We start from the raw sequence: 18,964 nt of genomic DNA on the forward strand, positions 1-18,964 counted from the left end.
AACAAATCAGTGCTCAAGTTGCTCATTTATATGTCAATCTTTTAAAATCTTATTCAATCTTGTCCAACAGACAAATATAAATGAGTCTTAAACAAATGAGTATCTAGTTGTTCATTATACACAATAGTCAACTTAAGCTCCTAATTCTTTCTTGCTTGAAAATATTGTGGACTATAATGGTTTGGCCATGTTATTAAATACCTGCCATGGATTTGATGATTAGTCTTTTGATTTACTTGCACTGAGATTAGCTTCGTTGCTGTAGGTTACTTCGATCACATGGAATGACATTGAACTCAATATGGTTGATACTCCTGGCCATGCTGACTTTGGCGGGGAAGTATGTTGTCTATGATCATTTGATTCAAATTATTTATGGGGTTAGTAAGTAACTGCAAATTGTTCGTTATAGGTTGAACGAGTTGTTGGGATGGTTGAAGGAGCCGTGTTAGTTGTTGATGCTGGGGAGGGCCCACTTGCACAAACAAAATTTGTTCTTGCAAAAGCTTTAAAGTATGGGCTACGCCCTATTCTCCTTTTGAACAAAGTTGACCGACCCTCAGGTATGTTGCATGTACACAATCTTAGCTTGCATTATCACCATGTTAATAAGATTGTTGCTTTTCTTATGAGCAATAGTATCACGAAATGAAATTCTTTTCTGTTTACACTAACACATTAAAATAAGCTTGTATATTTGCTTTCATGCTCTGGTCAACTTGCAGTGAAATGCTTCATCGATTAAGAGATTGGAATTTATTCCAATCTGTAGGCTATGAGCTTTTTAGTTTGTCAGACATTAGGAAGATCGTTCTTTAGAATTTCCAAGTCTGTCTTATTGAGTTTGAATTTACTCTTTTTTTTTAAAATGATAATCATAGCCATACAGCATAATACTAATTAAAAAACAAAAATGTGTCTTGAATAATGTATTTGTTGATGCAAAAGCTACAAAGAACTAATATCATTTAGAGGTTATTTGAAAGGAATTAATACTTAGAAGAATGCACAGGAAATTGAGTTATGCAAAAAAGAGCGGAATTTAAATGAGGACTAAACTTTTAAAGTTAAAGTTGGTTTGTTTGCAACAAACACTGGATATTGTGTATTTCATTTCAATTTTATTTGGCAGTTTTTATGTATTTCCAGGAGAGATTTTTATTGGGAGCATACAAAATTAAGGAAGAATAATTACAATAGTCAATGACTTGATGAATGTAAATTATTACAATAATTTTTGAATTAATTAGGTGATGGTACTAGTATGATGGATCACTGATGTGGTACAAAGTGAATAAGAAAGGTGGGCTGTTGGGCTGGATGGAACATTGATGGAAGTGGAATTGATGTTTTCTATTCTACACTTGCATGTCAACTCAACTTTTTGAAGTATCATCCTTGATAATCCTTTGAAGAGAATGCTTGTAAGTTGGCTTTCTATGATGATGAATGTAGATATTAGATCACTATTGAGCTTCTCTGTTTTGAAATTGCTGATACCCTTCAAATTGTTTTGTTAGGTTAATTATGTGCAAATTTGATTTTTGATTTGTTATCACAGCAGAGTATCATAGGATTTTTTTTTTGTTCAACCCTCAATTCTTCTAGTGTATATTTTTGCATAATTGTTTATAGATTTTTAGTGCTATAATATAAATTTGGTTTTTGTGTTAGATCTCGCGACTATATTTTGTTTTTATTTTTTCAAATCTCGAAGTTGTTAGAATGTGAAATATTTTAAAATTGATCTATTAATAATATATATTGGATAATTGGCATATATGTATATTTCAAGAGTCAACTCAGTCTTCCTTTCAATTAATTTTTTTTTCATGGATTTCCTTTCAAGCATTGTAAAATTTGATGTGTAGCACCAAATTATGTTTCCTTAGGATTACGAATAAATAATCTTATCACACCAAGTACATAAGCAAGTCAGATTTAGTGTGTGATAAAAAGATAATTTTTTCTATAAATTTTTGGTAAGAACTATGACTGCTTCTAAAGCATCACCAAATTTATTTTTAGTTTTCATGGAGTTCTTTACATGATTGCATCCGTACATGTGTGTTTTTTCAATACATTTGTTGTTTCTATTGTGACATAAATATCCTATATCAAAAGCATGCAACCTTATTGACTGAATTATTTTAGATTATATAATTCTTTGATTTCAAATTCCTAGAGCACTCTCTTCTTTATTGTATAGTCTCTATACCTTTTAAGCTGTTACATGTCACGATGATGCTGTCAACGTAAATTAGTAATATGGAGACTCCCCCTTGGTACCGTGTATTGCACAAACAAATTATGGTGACATTTACTCTATTTGTATCCCATGCTGAGCATTATATTACCGAACCTCCCAAATTATACTCATGGAGATTATTGCAATAAATATAATGCCTGTGTTTTAGTCAAACCCCAGTGGGGCCACCATATGTAACTCACTCTTGATATCATGGTATAAGAAGGCATTCTTTATGTGGAATGGTTATATTTTTAACTTCTTATTTGCAACTAATGATAACAAAACTCGAATAATATTCATGTTGGAATGAGTACAAGTTTCAAGATAATTGATCGCCGATATTTGAGTGTGAAAATTTGCCACTAGTCTGGCTATATGCCTTTCAAATATGTCATCACCATGTTTTGTTCTTTTGCTGGGTTTGCCTGATCTTTGTAGCAGCAGCTTGTTATGGAGCTGTTTTCTGGGATGAGAATGGATGGGCAATCTAGAGAAAGAATTCATTTGTGAATGATTTTGTTTTTTGAGGGGAAAGTAGCAACAAATTAGAAATGCTCTTTATTGAAAGTGACATAAGCATCACATCACCTTTCTTGTTGGGACATGATAGTATTTGTATATTTTTGAGTGAGAGTTCTAGCTAATAAAAACAAATTCAATTTCTCATGGATTAAAATTTTCTTTATTTTGAGGACTTGCCTGAACAAAGGCGCACTTTCAAATATCTTGGAAACAAAATTATGTAAGGAGTTTAAGTAAAGAAAAAAATTGGTTAAGATTTGAGTGGAACTCTTGAATCCATGGACTCATGTATATGATTGGTTTGTAATGTAAGTTGCTATTAAGATAGCTTTACCCCAAGTTTGATTTGAATCATTCTCTTGAAAAATGAGATCTCTGACTCTATTTTATTGAGATTTGTATACCTCAGAGAACTTATGGATTTTTCTTCTTTTTTATATAAATAAGAGATAATAGTTAAAAAAAGTATGTTTTTTTAGATCCGATTCTCTTAATTTCAAAATTGAATTGTCTTTTGAACATGTTGAAAACAGATGGAAAAGAAGATGAGCACTTTTACCTCCACTAGAAAGATTCTTGGCACACGAGTGCTATCGCTAATAAAGGGCACAAGCCACCACCGAGCCCCATGTTATTAGGTATAGAGGATGGTCCCCATATGTAATTGTGAATGAGAGTAAAATAGTTGAATTTTTGCATTGCTTATTGATTTATTTCACAAGTATCATATGAAGCTCTTCAATAATAAATTTTTTGAATCAAAAAGTAGATTTATTTTTGAGAATTATAAAAGAAGGATGACTAAGATGTAGTTAATTATTGGAGTACAACTTTTTCTTATTGAATTTAAATGCTTTAAAAGGATAGATAATACATTAAGTAGATTGGTGCTTTCTTGGTTATGATATTTCTCAAGGTGGTTGAGACCATGTCTTTTTTAGCAAGTTCAATAGCCTCACTTGAGTCCATTTCTTAAAATGCATACTCTGAAGGGTAGAATACATCATTTTATTTTTAATATGTAGTTAACTTTTGGATATATTGCAAGTTGGTGAATAATCTTGGTAAACAAATTATATTTTATTGCGTGAGGGATTTTGATACTAGAATTTAGTAAACACCTAATTAAAAACAAATATCATTTCTGAATCCAAAATCTGAAATTACAACAAACAATAGATAAATCTGAAACTACAATAAAATAACAACAAAACACAAGAAGTGTGGCTGGATCTAGCATATAAGTGGTGCTAGTTGGGGTTTGGATCTCCAAGATGGTGGAAAGAGGCGTGGGATAAGCAGGAAGAGCAAGGAGGCAATTTTTAATGGTCCGTATGGCGGACCGACAACAATGGCGGACCGACAACAGGAATATCTGTGGTAGTTGGCGGTTTTGGGTGGCGACAACAAGGAGGAAGGAAAGGACAACGAGCAAACAATGAAGGGAATGTGAAAGCAATGTGGAAAAGGGTGGAAGAAAGGTATAGGAGGGATAAACCCCACATGGAGACCAAGATACAACTGAAGCACCACATGGAGACCAAGATACAATTGAAGCACCACATGGAGACCAAGATACAATTGAAGCACCACATGGAGACCAAGATACAATTGAAGCACCACATGGAGACCAAGATACAATTGAAGCACCACTTGGAATCCTAGGATACTACCCGTAGAGGAAAAAGGAGATGCTGATGATTGTCCCAAAACAAATCACAGCAAATTCCAATTGGGCTGCTCTCCCAAGATAACTAGAAGGCTCGACCCTCAGGAAACCTGAATCGAATCGGTCCAGGTATAGATGCCCTTGTTAGTCTCGCTGGGTTAGGGGAGCCTCGATATCATCTGCCTCATCATAGTATGTAGCCAGCTTGACCCCATTGGAGGAAATGAAAATGTTGTAATCTCCTGAGAATGAAGGATCTTTGGCTGCATCTCTAGAACTATCTGGATCCCATTATTGGATTGCTGTCCTGCAAAACACCTTAGAAGGTTTTCCAAATTACGAGTAACCATCTCTATTAGTCCATTTGTGGGTGCCTTGCTGAATTGAACTAGAACTTTGTGCCTATGTACTTTGCAGAGTCCTCTAAAAATAACTTAAGGTTGGCTCATTTCTCTTTGAAGTGAAGACAGATCAGACCTCTTCTAACAGTGGCAGCCTTGACAGTATGTTGACATGAGGTTTTTTTTCCAAAAGCTGAACTGTTTTTGGCCCGAACCTGTTCAGTTGAGAGAGGGGGTTGAACCGACCCCCTCTCTCCTCTTTTCATTAGGCGGGAATTTCCCCTCTTTTCTGCTTTCATTTCCCGCCCATCCCTATTCTATTTATTTTTGTTTTTAGGTCTTAGAGTTTCAACTTATGTTATTTTCTGATTTCAGTTTGTGAGGACAGTTACCGACGTCCTGTTTTCCCCTTGAGGATCCTTTCTGACGAAAAGGGTGGTGCTCTGGCTGTATCTCTATTCCCCCCGGTGGTGATTATCTTCCCCAACCTTACCCTCCACCCGCCCTTCTAGCAACCCGTTCCCCTCTCCTTCCAAGCTGTCCCCCCTACTGTCGCTGCTAGACCTATTGACTACCGCTGTTCCTGCATCCCGTCAGCCCACTACTACTCGTCTTTGTTCCCACAACTCCTTATTTCTCCCAGGTTGTTTTCCTCTATCCAAGTCCCCTCCCTTCCAGTAACACATCCTCCAACCCCACTCCAACACCTCTTTCCCAATTCCCAGCCACGATGTTATCATAGTCAACCCATCACTTGCATTATTCAGCCGCACTCTTCCTGCCCTGCCGTCTACATCCCCAACCACCTCCCCTAACTGCAGCTCCACCACTTCGGCTTAGACCTTAGTTTTGTGTTTGTGTTTGTATCGTCGTTTCCTGCTTTTCAAGTGTTTTGTTTGTAACTTTTTTGAATTTTAAGGAATAATATTTTCATTTGCTTTTGTGGTTTGGGTTAAATCCGGTATCATATGTTGTCGGTCAGGATATTCTGAAAATTTCTCCTTAGTGGCCGCCCTATGCCTAATATTAGCTCTTCTGTCTCAATATCCTCTAATATCACCAAATGCTCTCATTAGCTCCTCTCTCGTGGCAAAAACACCTATGACTAAGGATGCAAGCTAGTCGAAAATGAGCGAGCCGAGAACTTGTTCGTGTTCTGCTAGTATAATTTTTTTGTTTGTTTGTTTTTTTGCTTTTGAAATGAGATCGTGTTAGAAATAGTTTGTAAATATATTGTTCATGTTTAAAATAATTCAAATTTTATTTGTTTGAATTAGCTTATATTCAGCTCCGATTTGAGCTCGACTTGAGTTGCCTCATGCTCTTTTTTTTATTTTTAATCTGTGATTATAAGATATAATCAAATTAAAACAGCTTACTTATTTAAATTATTATTACTAAATTCAGAAAATTAATATTTATTACAAATTTATTAATAATATACCAATTAATAGCACCGCCCTTTCAAATTCCACAAGCTTAAGCAACTGTTCTAGAGGGTGAGCTTTGCTTTTGCTTTTATGGAGCAGTTCTGAATTCTAATATGAAAATTCCCGATGTGGGACTAGTAAACCATGGAAGACAAAGCTTGGAAGGTTTGGCAAATTGCGGAACCATTTTCTAGGGGCATTTAGCGTGACATTCACATACATACCACCCAGTTTATATGTATTTACCTAGGGGCATTTACATACATACTACACAATTTTTATGTATTTACATATCTAACACCTAAATCTAGAAAAGGGCCATGGGAAGGGATTTGAAAAATTCTAATGGAATTACAAACATATCAGCCAATTCTTATGTATTTACATATATAACACCTAAATTTTATTTTTTTAATATTTTTACATACTGAATTTTTGATATTATATCAATAATATTATTATTTTAATTTTTACATATGATTTATTCACTTTTTGAATAATTCGAGCTAGAACGAGGCAAACACAATTAAACAAAGATTGTTCATGTTCTGCTCGTTTATAAATCGAGCTCAACAATTTTGTTTGTTTGGCTCTTTTGCTTTACGAACAAATAAAAAACGAACTATTTAGCAAGCCGAGCACGAACTATTCATGAACAACGATCTTTTTTGATACCCTACCTTTTGATTTTGGGCTCCGCAGAAGGTAGAAGAACTATGGACTTTTCATCTTTGATGAATAAGTGTTCTTGAATTTATCATGCCAAGTCTTATGATCAAACTGCCACAGTCTCCCTAATAAGATGTGACAATTTTCCATAGGTGTAACATTACACCACATCTGGTCATGTAACTGATCCCCAATAGATAATTTACGAGATATCTTTTGTCAATGCAAACCCTATTCCCCTTCTTCAAGCGAGTCAGGGAATATGACTGGGAATATCTCCGAATTGTGAGACTCAACTTATCCACCAAACCTGTAGACACCACATTTTTACAATTGCCTCCATCGATGATAAGACCGTACACCTTTTCCTTCACAGTGCAACATTTAAAAAGAAATTATGTTGAAACCACTATTGCTCTCTCATAGACTCAGTTTGAAGGACTCCTTGAACCTCAAGCAGCTCGCCCTTATCAGTTGGAAGCTGTCACTTTTGCACATCCTCACTATCTTCTATGTATCCAATGCCACTGTCCACTTCTTTTATGGCTCCTTGCTCAAGGAAAGAGACAACTATGGTATTTGGGTAACTGGAGGCTATTTGTCTAACTCATGACATCTGAAACACTTCCTTGTAGCTTCTTTGCTGGGTGTCATGCTCCTCTTGGGCTTCTTCCTAGTGTGATAATCTATCATTTTTCTGGACAGTTTTTACACCTTCCTCAAGTGTACTCCTAGCTCCTCCTTCAATGGGTGAATATTTGAATGACGACGGGGCCTTGATCTGCTTATGCAGTTCCTAAATCTTTAGAGCCAATGTTTGAACATCACTTAATGACTAGTAAGGCTATAACTGAACGATATGGCTGATGACTGACTTAAGCCTCCTACATATCTGACTATGATGTTCTTCTTTGGCTCTCACAACTCACATTTCAGTATGAGTTGCTTAAACTCTGCTATGAACTCTCTACTGATAACTCTTCTTGATGTAAGTGATGTAGCCTCAAGGACATGTCCTGGCGATAGTCTTGAGGTAAATATTTCTCTTGCATCTCCTTCATCTTCTCCCAAGTGGTGATATTGTTTCTACTTTCTCTTTGTCTCACTCTTCATGTTCTCCCACTATAAAGAAACACTCTTCTTTAGCTTTTTGGCAGCAAGTTTAACTCTCTTATGAGCTGACACCTCTGTATACTAAACAATCATCTCAACAGTCTGCAACCACTCAATGAGGTTATCCAGATTCATTCTTCCTTCAAAATCTTGCAGCTATACTTTTACTACCATATCTCCATGTTCTCGAAAAGTCAATCCATTTTTCGGCCACCTATGATACTAAATCCCAAAGCACCATGGCCTATCATCTTATTCACTGGAATCATCCTTTTGAAGGGATTCATATTTTCTTCTCTTTCTCCTCTTCGAATCTCCCTATCATGATCGACGATGATCTTTTCATGGGACCCTTCCTCAATTTCAGCAAGTCTTTGCTGAAGTCGGCTAATTTCTTGTAGTATCTCTTCCATGGTAAGTTGTCGACCGGCTTCTGACACTTGTCTTCTCGGTGGTATGACGAGGCTTAGGTTTGAGAGGTTAAGGAGGGTGTATGGGGCTGATTTAGGGTGCATAAAAAAAGTAGCTTTGCTTATCTTGAAAATCAGTAAAGAAAATTAGGATTAGATGAATGTTTGACTATTATTTTGTTGGTTATGAAACTAGGATTGGGATAGCTTTGATACTAAATGATACTGAAATTTAACAAACACCAAGAGAAAATAAATATTATTATTGAAATCAAAATATGAAATTGCAAAAATAATAGGGAAACATGAAATTGCAGCAAAATTCAACACAACACGAGAACAAGGGTTGGATCTAGTGTGTAGGTGGTGTCGGGTAGAATTTGGATCTTCGAGGTGGTGGAAGGAGATAATTGGCAAGCAGCAAACAACAAGATGATTGTATTCAAATGTCTGGACACTAGGATGACAATAGGAACAATTACGACTGGGGCAGTTCTGGGTGGCAGCATCAGAGAGGAAGGTGAGGACAACAAACTGTGAGGGAAATGTGGAAGCAATGTAGGAAAGAATGGGAGACAATATAGTAGGGATAAACACCACCTTGAAACCAAGAACTGAAGCACCACTTGCCTAGGATTCAACTTGTAGAGGTAAAAGGAGACACTGACAACTGTCTCAAATCATATCACAACAACAACTAACCCTAAACATTGACAAAAATAATATATAGTCCTAGTAACTAGGAATTGGGTGCCACTTCAATTGGGCGACTCTCCCAAGCTAGCTAGAGGGCCGATCGGTCCTCAAGAAACCTGGACCGAACCAGTCTAGATTCATAAGTCCACACCATATTTATTGATAAGAATGCCTTCTTGGCTAGCAATGGTCATCAATGATCCATAGGTAATAATTATTTTTTGTTGTTAGGATAAATAATATATGAAGTAAGTTTGTGTGATGATTTGGTTTTATGGATTAGTTTTTGAATCAATAATATAGTTGTTAGGATTTGGTACAGACTTTTTAAATGTATTAGAAGATGATATAATACCGTAGAATGTAAGATAACAATTACTTTTGTAAGTCTTTTCTAGTGACACCGATTAATTATTTTAATTTTCTATTTCTTCTTTATAGAACTCTATTGGTAACTCTTTAGTGTTACCTTTTGCTCTTATTTTACATATGAATGTCTATTTTTTTTGGCTATTTTTCTAATGTTGTCTAGTTTTTTTGTAATGGCATGTCATGAAGTTTCTGGCATAATTTTAATGTGTCGAGCTTTTTTGCAATGTTTACAATATAGAGGGTCTCTATGGACCATCTTTGTTGGGTGTGATTGCTTGTGCTCCTTGGAAGAATGAGTTTTGAATCATGGTGTTTGGTGTCATTAGTGTTTGTTATCGGGGTCAAACCTTCTATGGGGTTATTGACAGTCATAACTCTCATTCTCTTTTCTTCCTTTTGAATGATGGTAATGACTTCCATTAGGGATGGTAAATATTTTTTTATTGAGAATTTGTAATGTTGCAACTTAAATCTCAACATTTAATTCCGCAAAAAGGAATAAAAAATCATTTATTAGGTCTCCTTCAATAAATCTTTTAAAGAGGCTGCATCTTTACCTCATTCCATTTGGTTGTGCTAGTAATGATGCATCTTTTACCAAAGGCCTTATATTAAATTGATGTATTGTGTGATGGATTATGTTACTTGCTTTGTGGCCAAGTTTTTAAGTTTTGATCTCAGAGGTTTGCGCTGCATCATATAATTTAAAATAAATATGAATTATTGTATTCTTAAATTTTTTTTCTGAATGAAGGAACACGCCAATGCCATATATTTTAGAAGCCATGGAGTTCTATAATTTAGATATCATCGTTAAGTCTTGTTTAGCTCAAGTATGGTATGCGGGATCACTTTGTTGAGGCCTGATACCAACAACATGAGCCAAATTTTCTCTTCTTTCCGAGATGGTGCAAATCAATTGTGATTAACTAAGATATTTCCTTTCATTCAAACAATATGTTGAATGAATATCTTGAATATCTCCTGTGGATTTGGGCTGCCTTTATTGTTTCACTTGAAACTAAGAACATGGGAACATGAGTATTTTATGATTCATGAAAAAAAAAAGTTCCGTAGTAAATTGTTGTAAAGAGAAACATTGATAGATATAAGGCTCTATTTATGAAGGCTACCAATGAGAAGATATGGTGGAACAAAAAGAGACTTGAAGTAATGAAGGTTTGAAGCAATGCATGTATAAAGGCTGCTGCTGATATAATTGCTAAGAAAAAAAAGTAAAATCTGTTATATTTATTCCAAAGTCTACGTAATATTTATATAATTTTAGAGGAGCTTTTAGTAGGAAATGTACAAAATTGGGAAGAATAATTACGATAGTTTTTAGATTGTTAAGTAGGCAGAATAATTAGTACAAAATAACTACTAGTTCATGGATTGATGAGGTGGCAGTGCCGATCACATGGATCATTAAGATGGCATGATATGAATAAGGAAGGCGAAGGATTGCTGGGCTTGATAGAATATTAATGGAGGCGAAGCTAACGATGATTGATATTTTGATAGTTTGAAATAAGGGAATTTCTTAGGAATATATTGCAATAACATAGCACTACAGAGTCGTACAGGTAAATTTAACATAAACGCATTTAGACTATGTTATGTGATTTCTTTTTCAGGGTAGCTAAGAAATATTTATAACTAAACTGATGGCGGTAGTAATTGGAATGCTACATATGTGGTTAGATTAGGATGGGTATAGGAAGACATAATTATATTCATGATGTGGTGTAGGTTATCTTTGTTGAAGATAAGGTAATGATAAATACGCTTGGCGATTTGGGCATGGATAATTAAGAATGTATAATTAAGGGCATATGACACATCAATAAAACAAGTTAAATAGAATTGATATCGAAGAATCATAAATAAAACAAATAGATTAAAGAGAACATTGAACTGGTTAAAAATATGCGAAATATAATTAATAGCTCATCTAGAACTAAACTGAAATTAAAGAAGATAATTCATGGAGTTAATGATAAACAGTTGGAATTGTGCCAATGATAATGATGAACGCAATGGAAATCAGACGACTTTACTGTTTTTTGATTCATCAATGAAAATCTTATATTATCTCTCTTGTTTTTCAAGGAATAATGGTTTTTCCCTTCATTGGAAATAATCATGAAGATCAGACAGTTAAATGAAAATCTTTATTGCTTTAATCTGTCTTCTGTGCGCTTTTAATGAAGAATTTATGTTTTTTTGGTTCTCTCGTTCAATCAATTGTAAATTTTAGCTTAAGAAACTAGCACGTCGTGTTTAAACTTGGTCTTGTTTGTTGATTATTATGTCTATTTTCTTTCTTTTTAGTTGCATTTAAACTGCTGATTTGTTGAATGCATGATAATCTTAATGCAGCTTTTGGATAATTGCTTTTGTAACTTTTAATTTTTTTCTACAGTTTCTGAGGAGACTTGCATCGAGGTTGAGAGCTTGGTTTTTGATCTTTTTGCAAACCTTGGTGCTACAGGTGCAATTATGATTTGTTATTGTATTTTATGAAGACATGTCAGAGATGTTTCTGTTTGAAGTTAATTTCTGAAATGACTTTTTTGAGTTTGGTTTCACAGAAGAACAACTGGATTTTCCCGTACTTTATGCTTCAGCCAAAGAGGGATGGGCTTCTTTGACATATACTAAAACCCCTGCTGATGATAATAGAAATATGTCAGCTTTGCTGAATTCCATTATACAGCATGTCCCTTCTCCCTCTGCAAATTTGGATGCTCCTTTCCAAATGTTGGTCAGTGTAGCTTTTTTGATATAATCACATATATGAGATTATACGCCTACGATATTGCTTTGTATAGTAATATTCACATCGATATTTTTGTTTAGAAATTTTCGTTAAGGTCTAGAATGGTTTGTTTAATCTATATTTTTCATTTTTTTGGGGATATGAAATTAATGATTGTTGTACTACTTATATGATGATTTCTGTTTGAAATAGTAAATTTGTGACAATCCAAATTCTCATCCATCAAGGTATTGCCCGCTTTGGCTTGGAGGCCTCACGATTTTGCCCCGTTAGTGTAACTTCTTAGGAGGTCACCCATCCCAGGAGTGCTCCACGACGAGCACACTTAAGTTTGGAGTTTCTAATGAAATTCCACCGTTACACCAAAATGTCTCTCGATGTTTAAGAGTCGGCTTCAATCTATTTTAGGGATTTTACAAAATTTTAGTTCCAATTTGAAGATTGAGCCATGTTGCAAGTTAGTTTCACACTTTGTTCAGGTTTATTTCTGATTTCAATTTTAAACTCTTGCTGGATATCGTTAATGTCATATTCAATTTTTAGTTTTGTTGATTTTTATCTAGTAAATATTAAAGAAGGCATTGACCAGCATCGTTAGAGTTGTCCTTACAGCTGGTATTTATATAATACCCTGGTCTGTAAAGCATCTTTGATCTGCTTCTGAACACTTTTATAGATAGATAATTTTCTCATTACTTATATGAACCTTTTTATTTGGCAATTTATTTGTTTTGATTTTATGTGCTTGCATAGTTGTCCTTTTGTTCTCGTCTAGTCATGGATTTTATTTTCTCTTTCTTTTCTCTTCTTTCTTCATTTATGCAGGTTTCTATGATGGAGCGTGATTTTTATCTTGGCAGAATATTAACTGGACGTGTATCATCAGGGGTAATACGAGTGGGAGATAGGATACATGGGCTCCGAAGCACAAATGGAGTTGAGAAAATTGAAGAAGGCAAGGTTCGTCAGCTTGGTTTATTGCTTATTATGAAGCATTTTATGATTAAGTCTAAGCAGGTGTTAACTGTTAATGAAAATTGAATGAGCCAGTGCTGTACACACAATGACACGTTCATGTTCTCACAAATATTGAAGCTCTTTATTAGATGGAGCTGTTGCTCTAAGATCTGGCTTCAACGATCTCCTTTTTTACTCTTCAAAATTGCTAGTTTTTTGAAGTTACGGGCCTCAAGTTTGTCGAGTTGCAAGCCTATGCTTCTATCTCTGAAGTTCACCCTTCTCACTTCAAATTAAATCATTAAAATCTTGTTTTTCATCATGTCTATGTATATATACAGCAAAGCCGTATATTGAAAATTTTATGCTTTATTAGGGGGGTTAATAATTGGAAAATTGACTTTATATGACTCATAGTAATCATATTTGGCATAAATATCTCTACAATTTCTCTTGGAGAAATAGCTTGAATGTTTTTTTCATATGAAATTATTCCTATTGTATTTACGGGCTGCCTATTGAAGTCCATTAAGAATGAAATTTGTTACAATAAGATTTAAACCAAGTTTGAACTATATGTTCTAAACCCTTCAAACAATGCTCCGACAACATAAAATACAATGTTTGAAAGAATTTTCAAATATTGTTCAAATAAATTTTAACCTATTCAATCAATGTTTGAGCATGATTATAATAAGATTTAAATATAATCTGTACAATTCATAACATGATAAGCTATAACTTTCATTATTAAATTGCAATCACAACAACTATAATATAGCAACTTGTAACTTTGGTACATTAGATTGCAAATTCGCAATCACAACAGTTACAACACAACCTAATATAAGTTTGTACGACAAAGTGCAATTTCAATGGCTGTTGCCCAATATAATATAAATTTAATCCAGTGGAGTGCAATTGCATGCCGTAGCACTGATTAATCTATATTTAACTTAATAAAGCACAATCAAAACAATTATAATCATGGTTTAAAATATCGATCAAGGTGCTCATCTTGAGGCATCGAAGGATAGTATCAAGGCTTAAGTCTCGAGCAGTAGGTGAGGCATACACCTTTTTAAAATGAGGCTTACATTTCAAGGCGTAACCGCCTCAAGACGTCTGAGGCATGGCTCATTTCTTATACTAATGTGATACTTTCCATCCACGTTCAACACAACAAAAGACCTACCATCTACGAACGACACAACGAACGAAACAAGAGTGTCATCCCGAGTGCAGCACTTCGTTGCTTTGAGCATCTATGAGCAAAACATGCACTTCGTCTATTCGATGAGGACATCATTCACTTCTCTCGTTTGACGCTATCCCGAACCTGTTTGACATCATCCCTATCCCATTCGAATATCATTCTGAGCCCATTTGAGTATCATTTTGAGCCCATCTACTTCGGCTTCATTTCTCAATCGAGCGTTTAAGTCTTGTCGCCCAAAGCGTTCCTGAAGCATTGATATCGAGTTTCTCTGTCGAGCTTCTCCATCATCTCTTCTTTGTAGACGGGTTACAATTTACGATTATATTCTCGTGAACTTCTGGTTAATATATATAAATATCATTGTCTCATATTGCTTTATAAATTTAGATTTATATTCTTGTATCAACAATTAAATTTATTAAATTATGAATTAAATTTTAAATGACTATAAATCTTATTTTTAGATTAAAAATTATGGTTTATTATATATTATGAATTATATTTAATTTTTGGGTTTTTAATTCTTCTATTTTGAGGCATGAGGCTTATGCTTTGATCTGCCTCAAAGCTTACGCCTCGCCTCATTAAGGCAAAACGCCTCAATTCTCGATTTTGCTTTTTAAAAGATTGATTATAATACAGCATAATATAAGTTTTCTTTATATATGACAATCACATTAGCTATATTACATCAAAATTAAGTATAAATTATTTATAAAATGAAATGAATAGATAATAAGAATTAAATTACATTGTGTATTTTCATTAAATGAATAGTTAAAAGGAATTTAATGTACACATTTGCTATGGACCAATTTTAATAATTCAATTTTTTCTTTGTATTTGCTGATGCATCTACATTGTTATAAAATAAATATACACAAGATCTATTTTTAGAATGGTATATAATCATGTGTAACTTTCATAAGATCTTTTTTGAAATTTAGGTAGATGCTTCGTATTATTGGATGCATCCTACAATCTTCACTGCAAATACGAGATAAAGCGCTCATCAGTTGATTCATGAGTGCTACATAAATGTTGTTAAAAATTTTGAATAACTTTTGATAATCTTGAAATCCTCATACTTCTTGATTCTTTACTTTCGAGGACAATTTTTAGGATAAAAGTTTTCGCATATGGTTTAATAACACTATGGCTCAAGCAATTCATGATACAAGTTAAATGAATTTGTTGTTGCCTATAAGGTCCGTGTTACAATGCTAGAGGGTTCATAGTAATACCGATAGAAGGGATATATACCGACAGAAGGGATATGGTTGCAGAATTCAACAAGAAAATAATAAAGAAAACAAGAAAATCAACAAAAAGAGAGAGAGAGAGAATGCAAAAAATAGAATAGCTAATGCAAAAATAGTTGGAAACAAAGTAAAATAGGAAGTAAATACATCGGAGAGACACTAATCAAATAAACGATACAAGATATGAGAGTTCCTACTCTCACAACCAATCGTGATACAAAAATCACCACCTGAAGGACCGACAAAAGAAAGAGATCAGGGATGTCACCACCAACAACGGAGGGATACAATTGCCACTACCTAACGTTGTGGATACAGACTTGTTCCCTTCCGAGAACCACGAAAGGGAGCAAAGGCTCTCACAACACTTAAACGAACAAAAACTTGTTCCCATCAGAAATGTCACCACCAAAACGAAGGGATACAATTGCCACCAACTAACGTCGTGGATATAGACGTGTTCCCATCCGAGAACCACAAAAGGGAGCAAAGGCTCTCACAACACTCAAACGAACAAAAACACGAACATTATTTATTTATAAGCACTAAGATTTCTCTTATTATATGTTTGCCATCCAAATTGAAAAAATACATAAATATAGAGAACTAAAATATAAAAACTAAACAAAAACTGAATTTCAATATAATGTGGACAACACTAGTATCGACGGTTTCACATCATTCTTCCGGATCAAGATTACGACACTCCGTGTCACATTCTCCTCGGGTGGGAGGAGCTCCTTCATCTCCATTGAATTGATCTCTTTTAAGTGATCCCATATGCAATACTTCTCTTGCAAGAAACTGTCAATAAGGACCCTCTTGATTTCTATCTACGTATGATGAGTTGGATTCTCTTTTGATCGTTTCTTGTTTTTCTTTATATCACATATTCCATCACTATTATCACCACCTAGTGGCTTTCTGGAACATGAACATAACCTATATCAATTTCAGGTTTTGGACACCTGAATTCCGAACAGGCAATAGAAACTTGTCTAGATGATAAAGGGGCTGCAAGAACCAATTTTTTTTCTTGTTTCAAACTGGTTATGAAATTTCAGTAACCTGAGTTATAAACTCCTTAGTCTCCAAGAAACAGTGGTATCACAGAGCCTTCATGCTAAATCTTGCTGTGCTAGTTATTCGCTCTAAGCATTGACTGGTTGAAGAGACCGCAACAAGAAATTTTTTGAAATTCCATGCCAATATTTTTCTGTTTTTCTGAAGGGCAACAATAAATTGTTGAAAATGTTTTTTTGAAGGTGAAAAGAAACTATTTTCTTGAACAGTCACATTGTAAATGATAAAGAAATTGTTGAAAATGAAGCAAAAATGTTTTGTTTTCTTGAAGGGCAGCAAGAAAAAAGAAACAATGCAGGGAGCAGAAGACCACGTACAGTTCAAAACAATAAAAAAAAATAAGAACCGCAGCATTGGGCACAATCTGGAGTGGAATTCTTTCCAACTGCAGCAAACAAAAATGCTGTAACCCCAAGAATTTTAGAATTTGCAAACAAAAATCTAGAATTGCTGGAAAACAAACAAAAGAAAGGCTAGGAAACTTTTGTTAATCAATCTTGGTGAGAATTATGTTAAAGAAGCCAAAGCTCTAATGCCAAAATGATAGCGGCAAAATGGTTGAGTGCAAAATTCAACCAAAAAAGGAGGAAAAAAAAAACAAAAAAAAAAAAAAAAAAAGAAAACAAGAGAAATCAACAAGAAAATATAGAGAAAATTTAAAGAATAGAAAATAAAAAAAATAGAAATCAAGGAAAATAGGAAAGGAAATTCAACAAAGAGACACTAATAAAATAATAGATACAAGGTGCAAGAATTTAATATTCTAGCAACTGATTGAGATTCAAAAATTATCACCCGAATGATTGATGAAGGAAGGAGACCTGGAATATCACAACTAACAACCGAGGGATATAATTGCCACCACTCAACGTTGTGGATACAGAATCGTTCCCATTCGGGAAGCATAAACGGGAGCAAAGCTCTTCACAAATCTCAAATGAAGCAAAAAAAAAACCCTCTACTATACACAAAACAACTCCTATTTATAAATACTACGGCTCCCTTATTACAAGTTTGTCATTCAAATAGAAAAACACAAAAACAGAGAACTAAAACATAGAAAGTGAGCTTGAACATAATGTGGACAACACTAGTACTGATGCTCCTGCATCGTGCTTCCAGATCAAGATCAAAACATTCCGTGTCAGATAGTCTTCAATCTCATGCTTTTTGAAGGTACTGTAATCACTCTCTCTCTCTCTCTCTCTCACACACACACACACACACACACACACACAATAAATTTTGTTATAGTTCATTGGCTAATATTTAAGATTTGTATTTTAGCCTAATGCCTCAAAACTTTTTTCCATTTCTAACATATATAATTATAACTTCATGCCACTTGAAAGATTCATTTCTCTTTAACTAATTATTTATAGAAATCATTGCTCTATGGTATTATTCAAATACTTCATTTAAGACAACAATACTTAATCCATAGGTTTTTGAGTAATGCCATTTCTGCCCCCTCATTGTTAACATAAATTATTTACGTTTAAAAAAGTTTTAAATTGGCTTTGGGCAACACAATACAATTATATGGTAAAAAATTATTGAATTAAAAGATTAATTGAATATTGACCTTACCATCTAGTCATGCCATGAGTGCATTTTATTGTAGAAATCACATTGTGCTTCCATCTCTCGCTTCAATCTCCCTCTCTTTAGAGTTATCTTCAATGTTGCCTAGCAAACTTTTGAAGAAAGACATTATTTTTCATCAATCAGATAGTGGAAATTAATTGCAATAGATTCATTGGCTTGTGCCTCTTGCTCAAAGAATCCATGAAATCTTCAATCAAAATTTTCTTATTCTTTATTTTTTCTCCTTAAAAAATTATATTTTTATATCATCTCTTGGCACAATAGCTAAAGATGAGTTAACTAGTACCCCTTTCACCACATCATCTATATGCAAGTGATAGGCTAAATTATCTGCCTCCTGCATTTGTCTTTGGATAAATGTTAGAATTAGTAGCAAGGGCTTCTATGCTATCCTCATTCTTATCTACCTGATCTTAAATCTCCACATGAATGGGTCAGTTAGCAGCAAGGACTTCCTCATCTTCTTTGCTCATCCCCACTTGCCACTCTTTGTACAATACTCGACTAAATTGCATAGAGCATCCAATTTTTGTTCAAATCTCAGTTAATTATTCTTTGATTTTAGTTGGTTGTTCTTTAA

General features: G+C 34.3%; 1 protein-coding gene across 1 annotated transcript; it reads left to right on the forward strand.

The window, feature by feature from the left end:
* The first annotated feature begins 265 nt into the window (after positions 1-265).
* LOC110020549 (GTP-binding protein TypA/BipA homolog) lies at positions 266-13,453 on the forward strand. Its single transcript, XM_020718689.1, has 5 exons — positions 266-340; positions 413-563; positions 11,899-11,967; positions 12,068-12,240; positions 13,081-13,453. Exons 1-5 carry the CDS (start codon positions 302-304, stop codon positions 13,294-13,296), a joined length of 648 nt encoding a protein of 215 aa, XP_020574348.1. The 5' UTR covers positions 266-301; the 3' UTR covers positions 13,297-13,453.
* The last annotated feature ends 5,511 nt before the right edge of the window (positions 13,454-18,964 follow it).

This window comes from Phalaenopsis equestris, unplaced genomic scaffold (assembly GCF_001263595.1).
Source record: "Phalaenopsis equestris unplaced genomic scaffold, ASM126359v1 Scaffold000099, whole genome shotgun sequence".
In the NCBI taxonomy this organism is placed as follows: Eukaryota; Viridiplantae; Streptophyta; class Magnoliopsida; order Asparagales; family Orchidaceae; genus Phalaenopsis; species Phalaenopsis equestris.

Coding starts and splice junctions, on each gene's coding strand:
- LOC110020549 (XM_020718689.1), top strand. CDS start 302: ATGGTTGATACTCCTGGCCATGCTGACTTTGGCGGGGAA. Junction 564..11,898: donor CAAAGTTGACCGACCCTCAG/GTATGTTGCATG, acceptor TTTTTTCTACAG/TTTCTGAGGAGACTTGCATC. Junction 12,241..13,080: donor ATGCTCCTTTCCAAATGTTG/GTCAGTGTAGCT, acceptor TCATTTATGCAG/GTTTCTATGATGGAGCGTGA.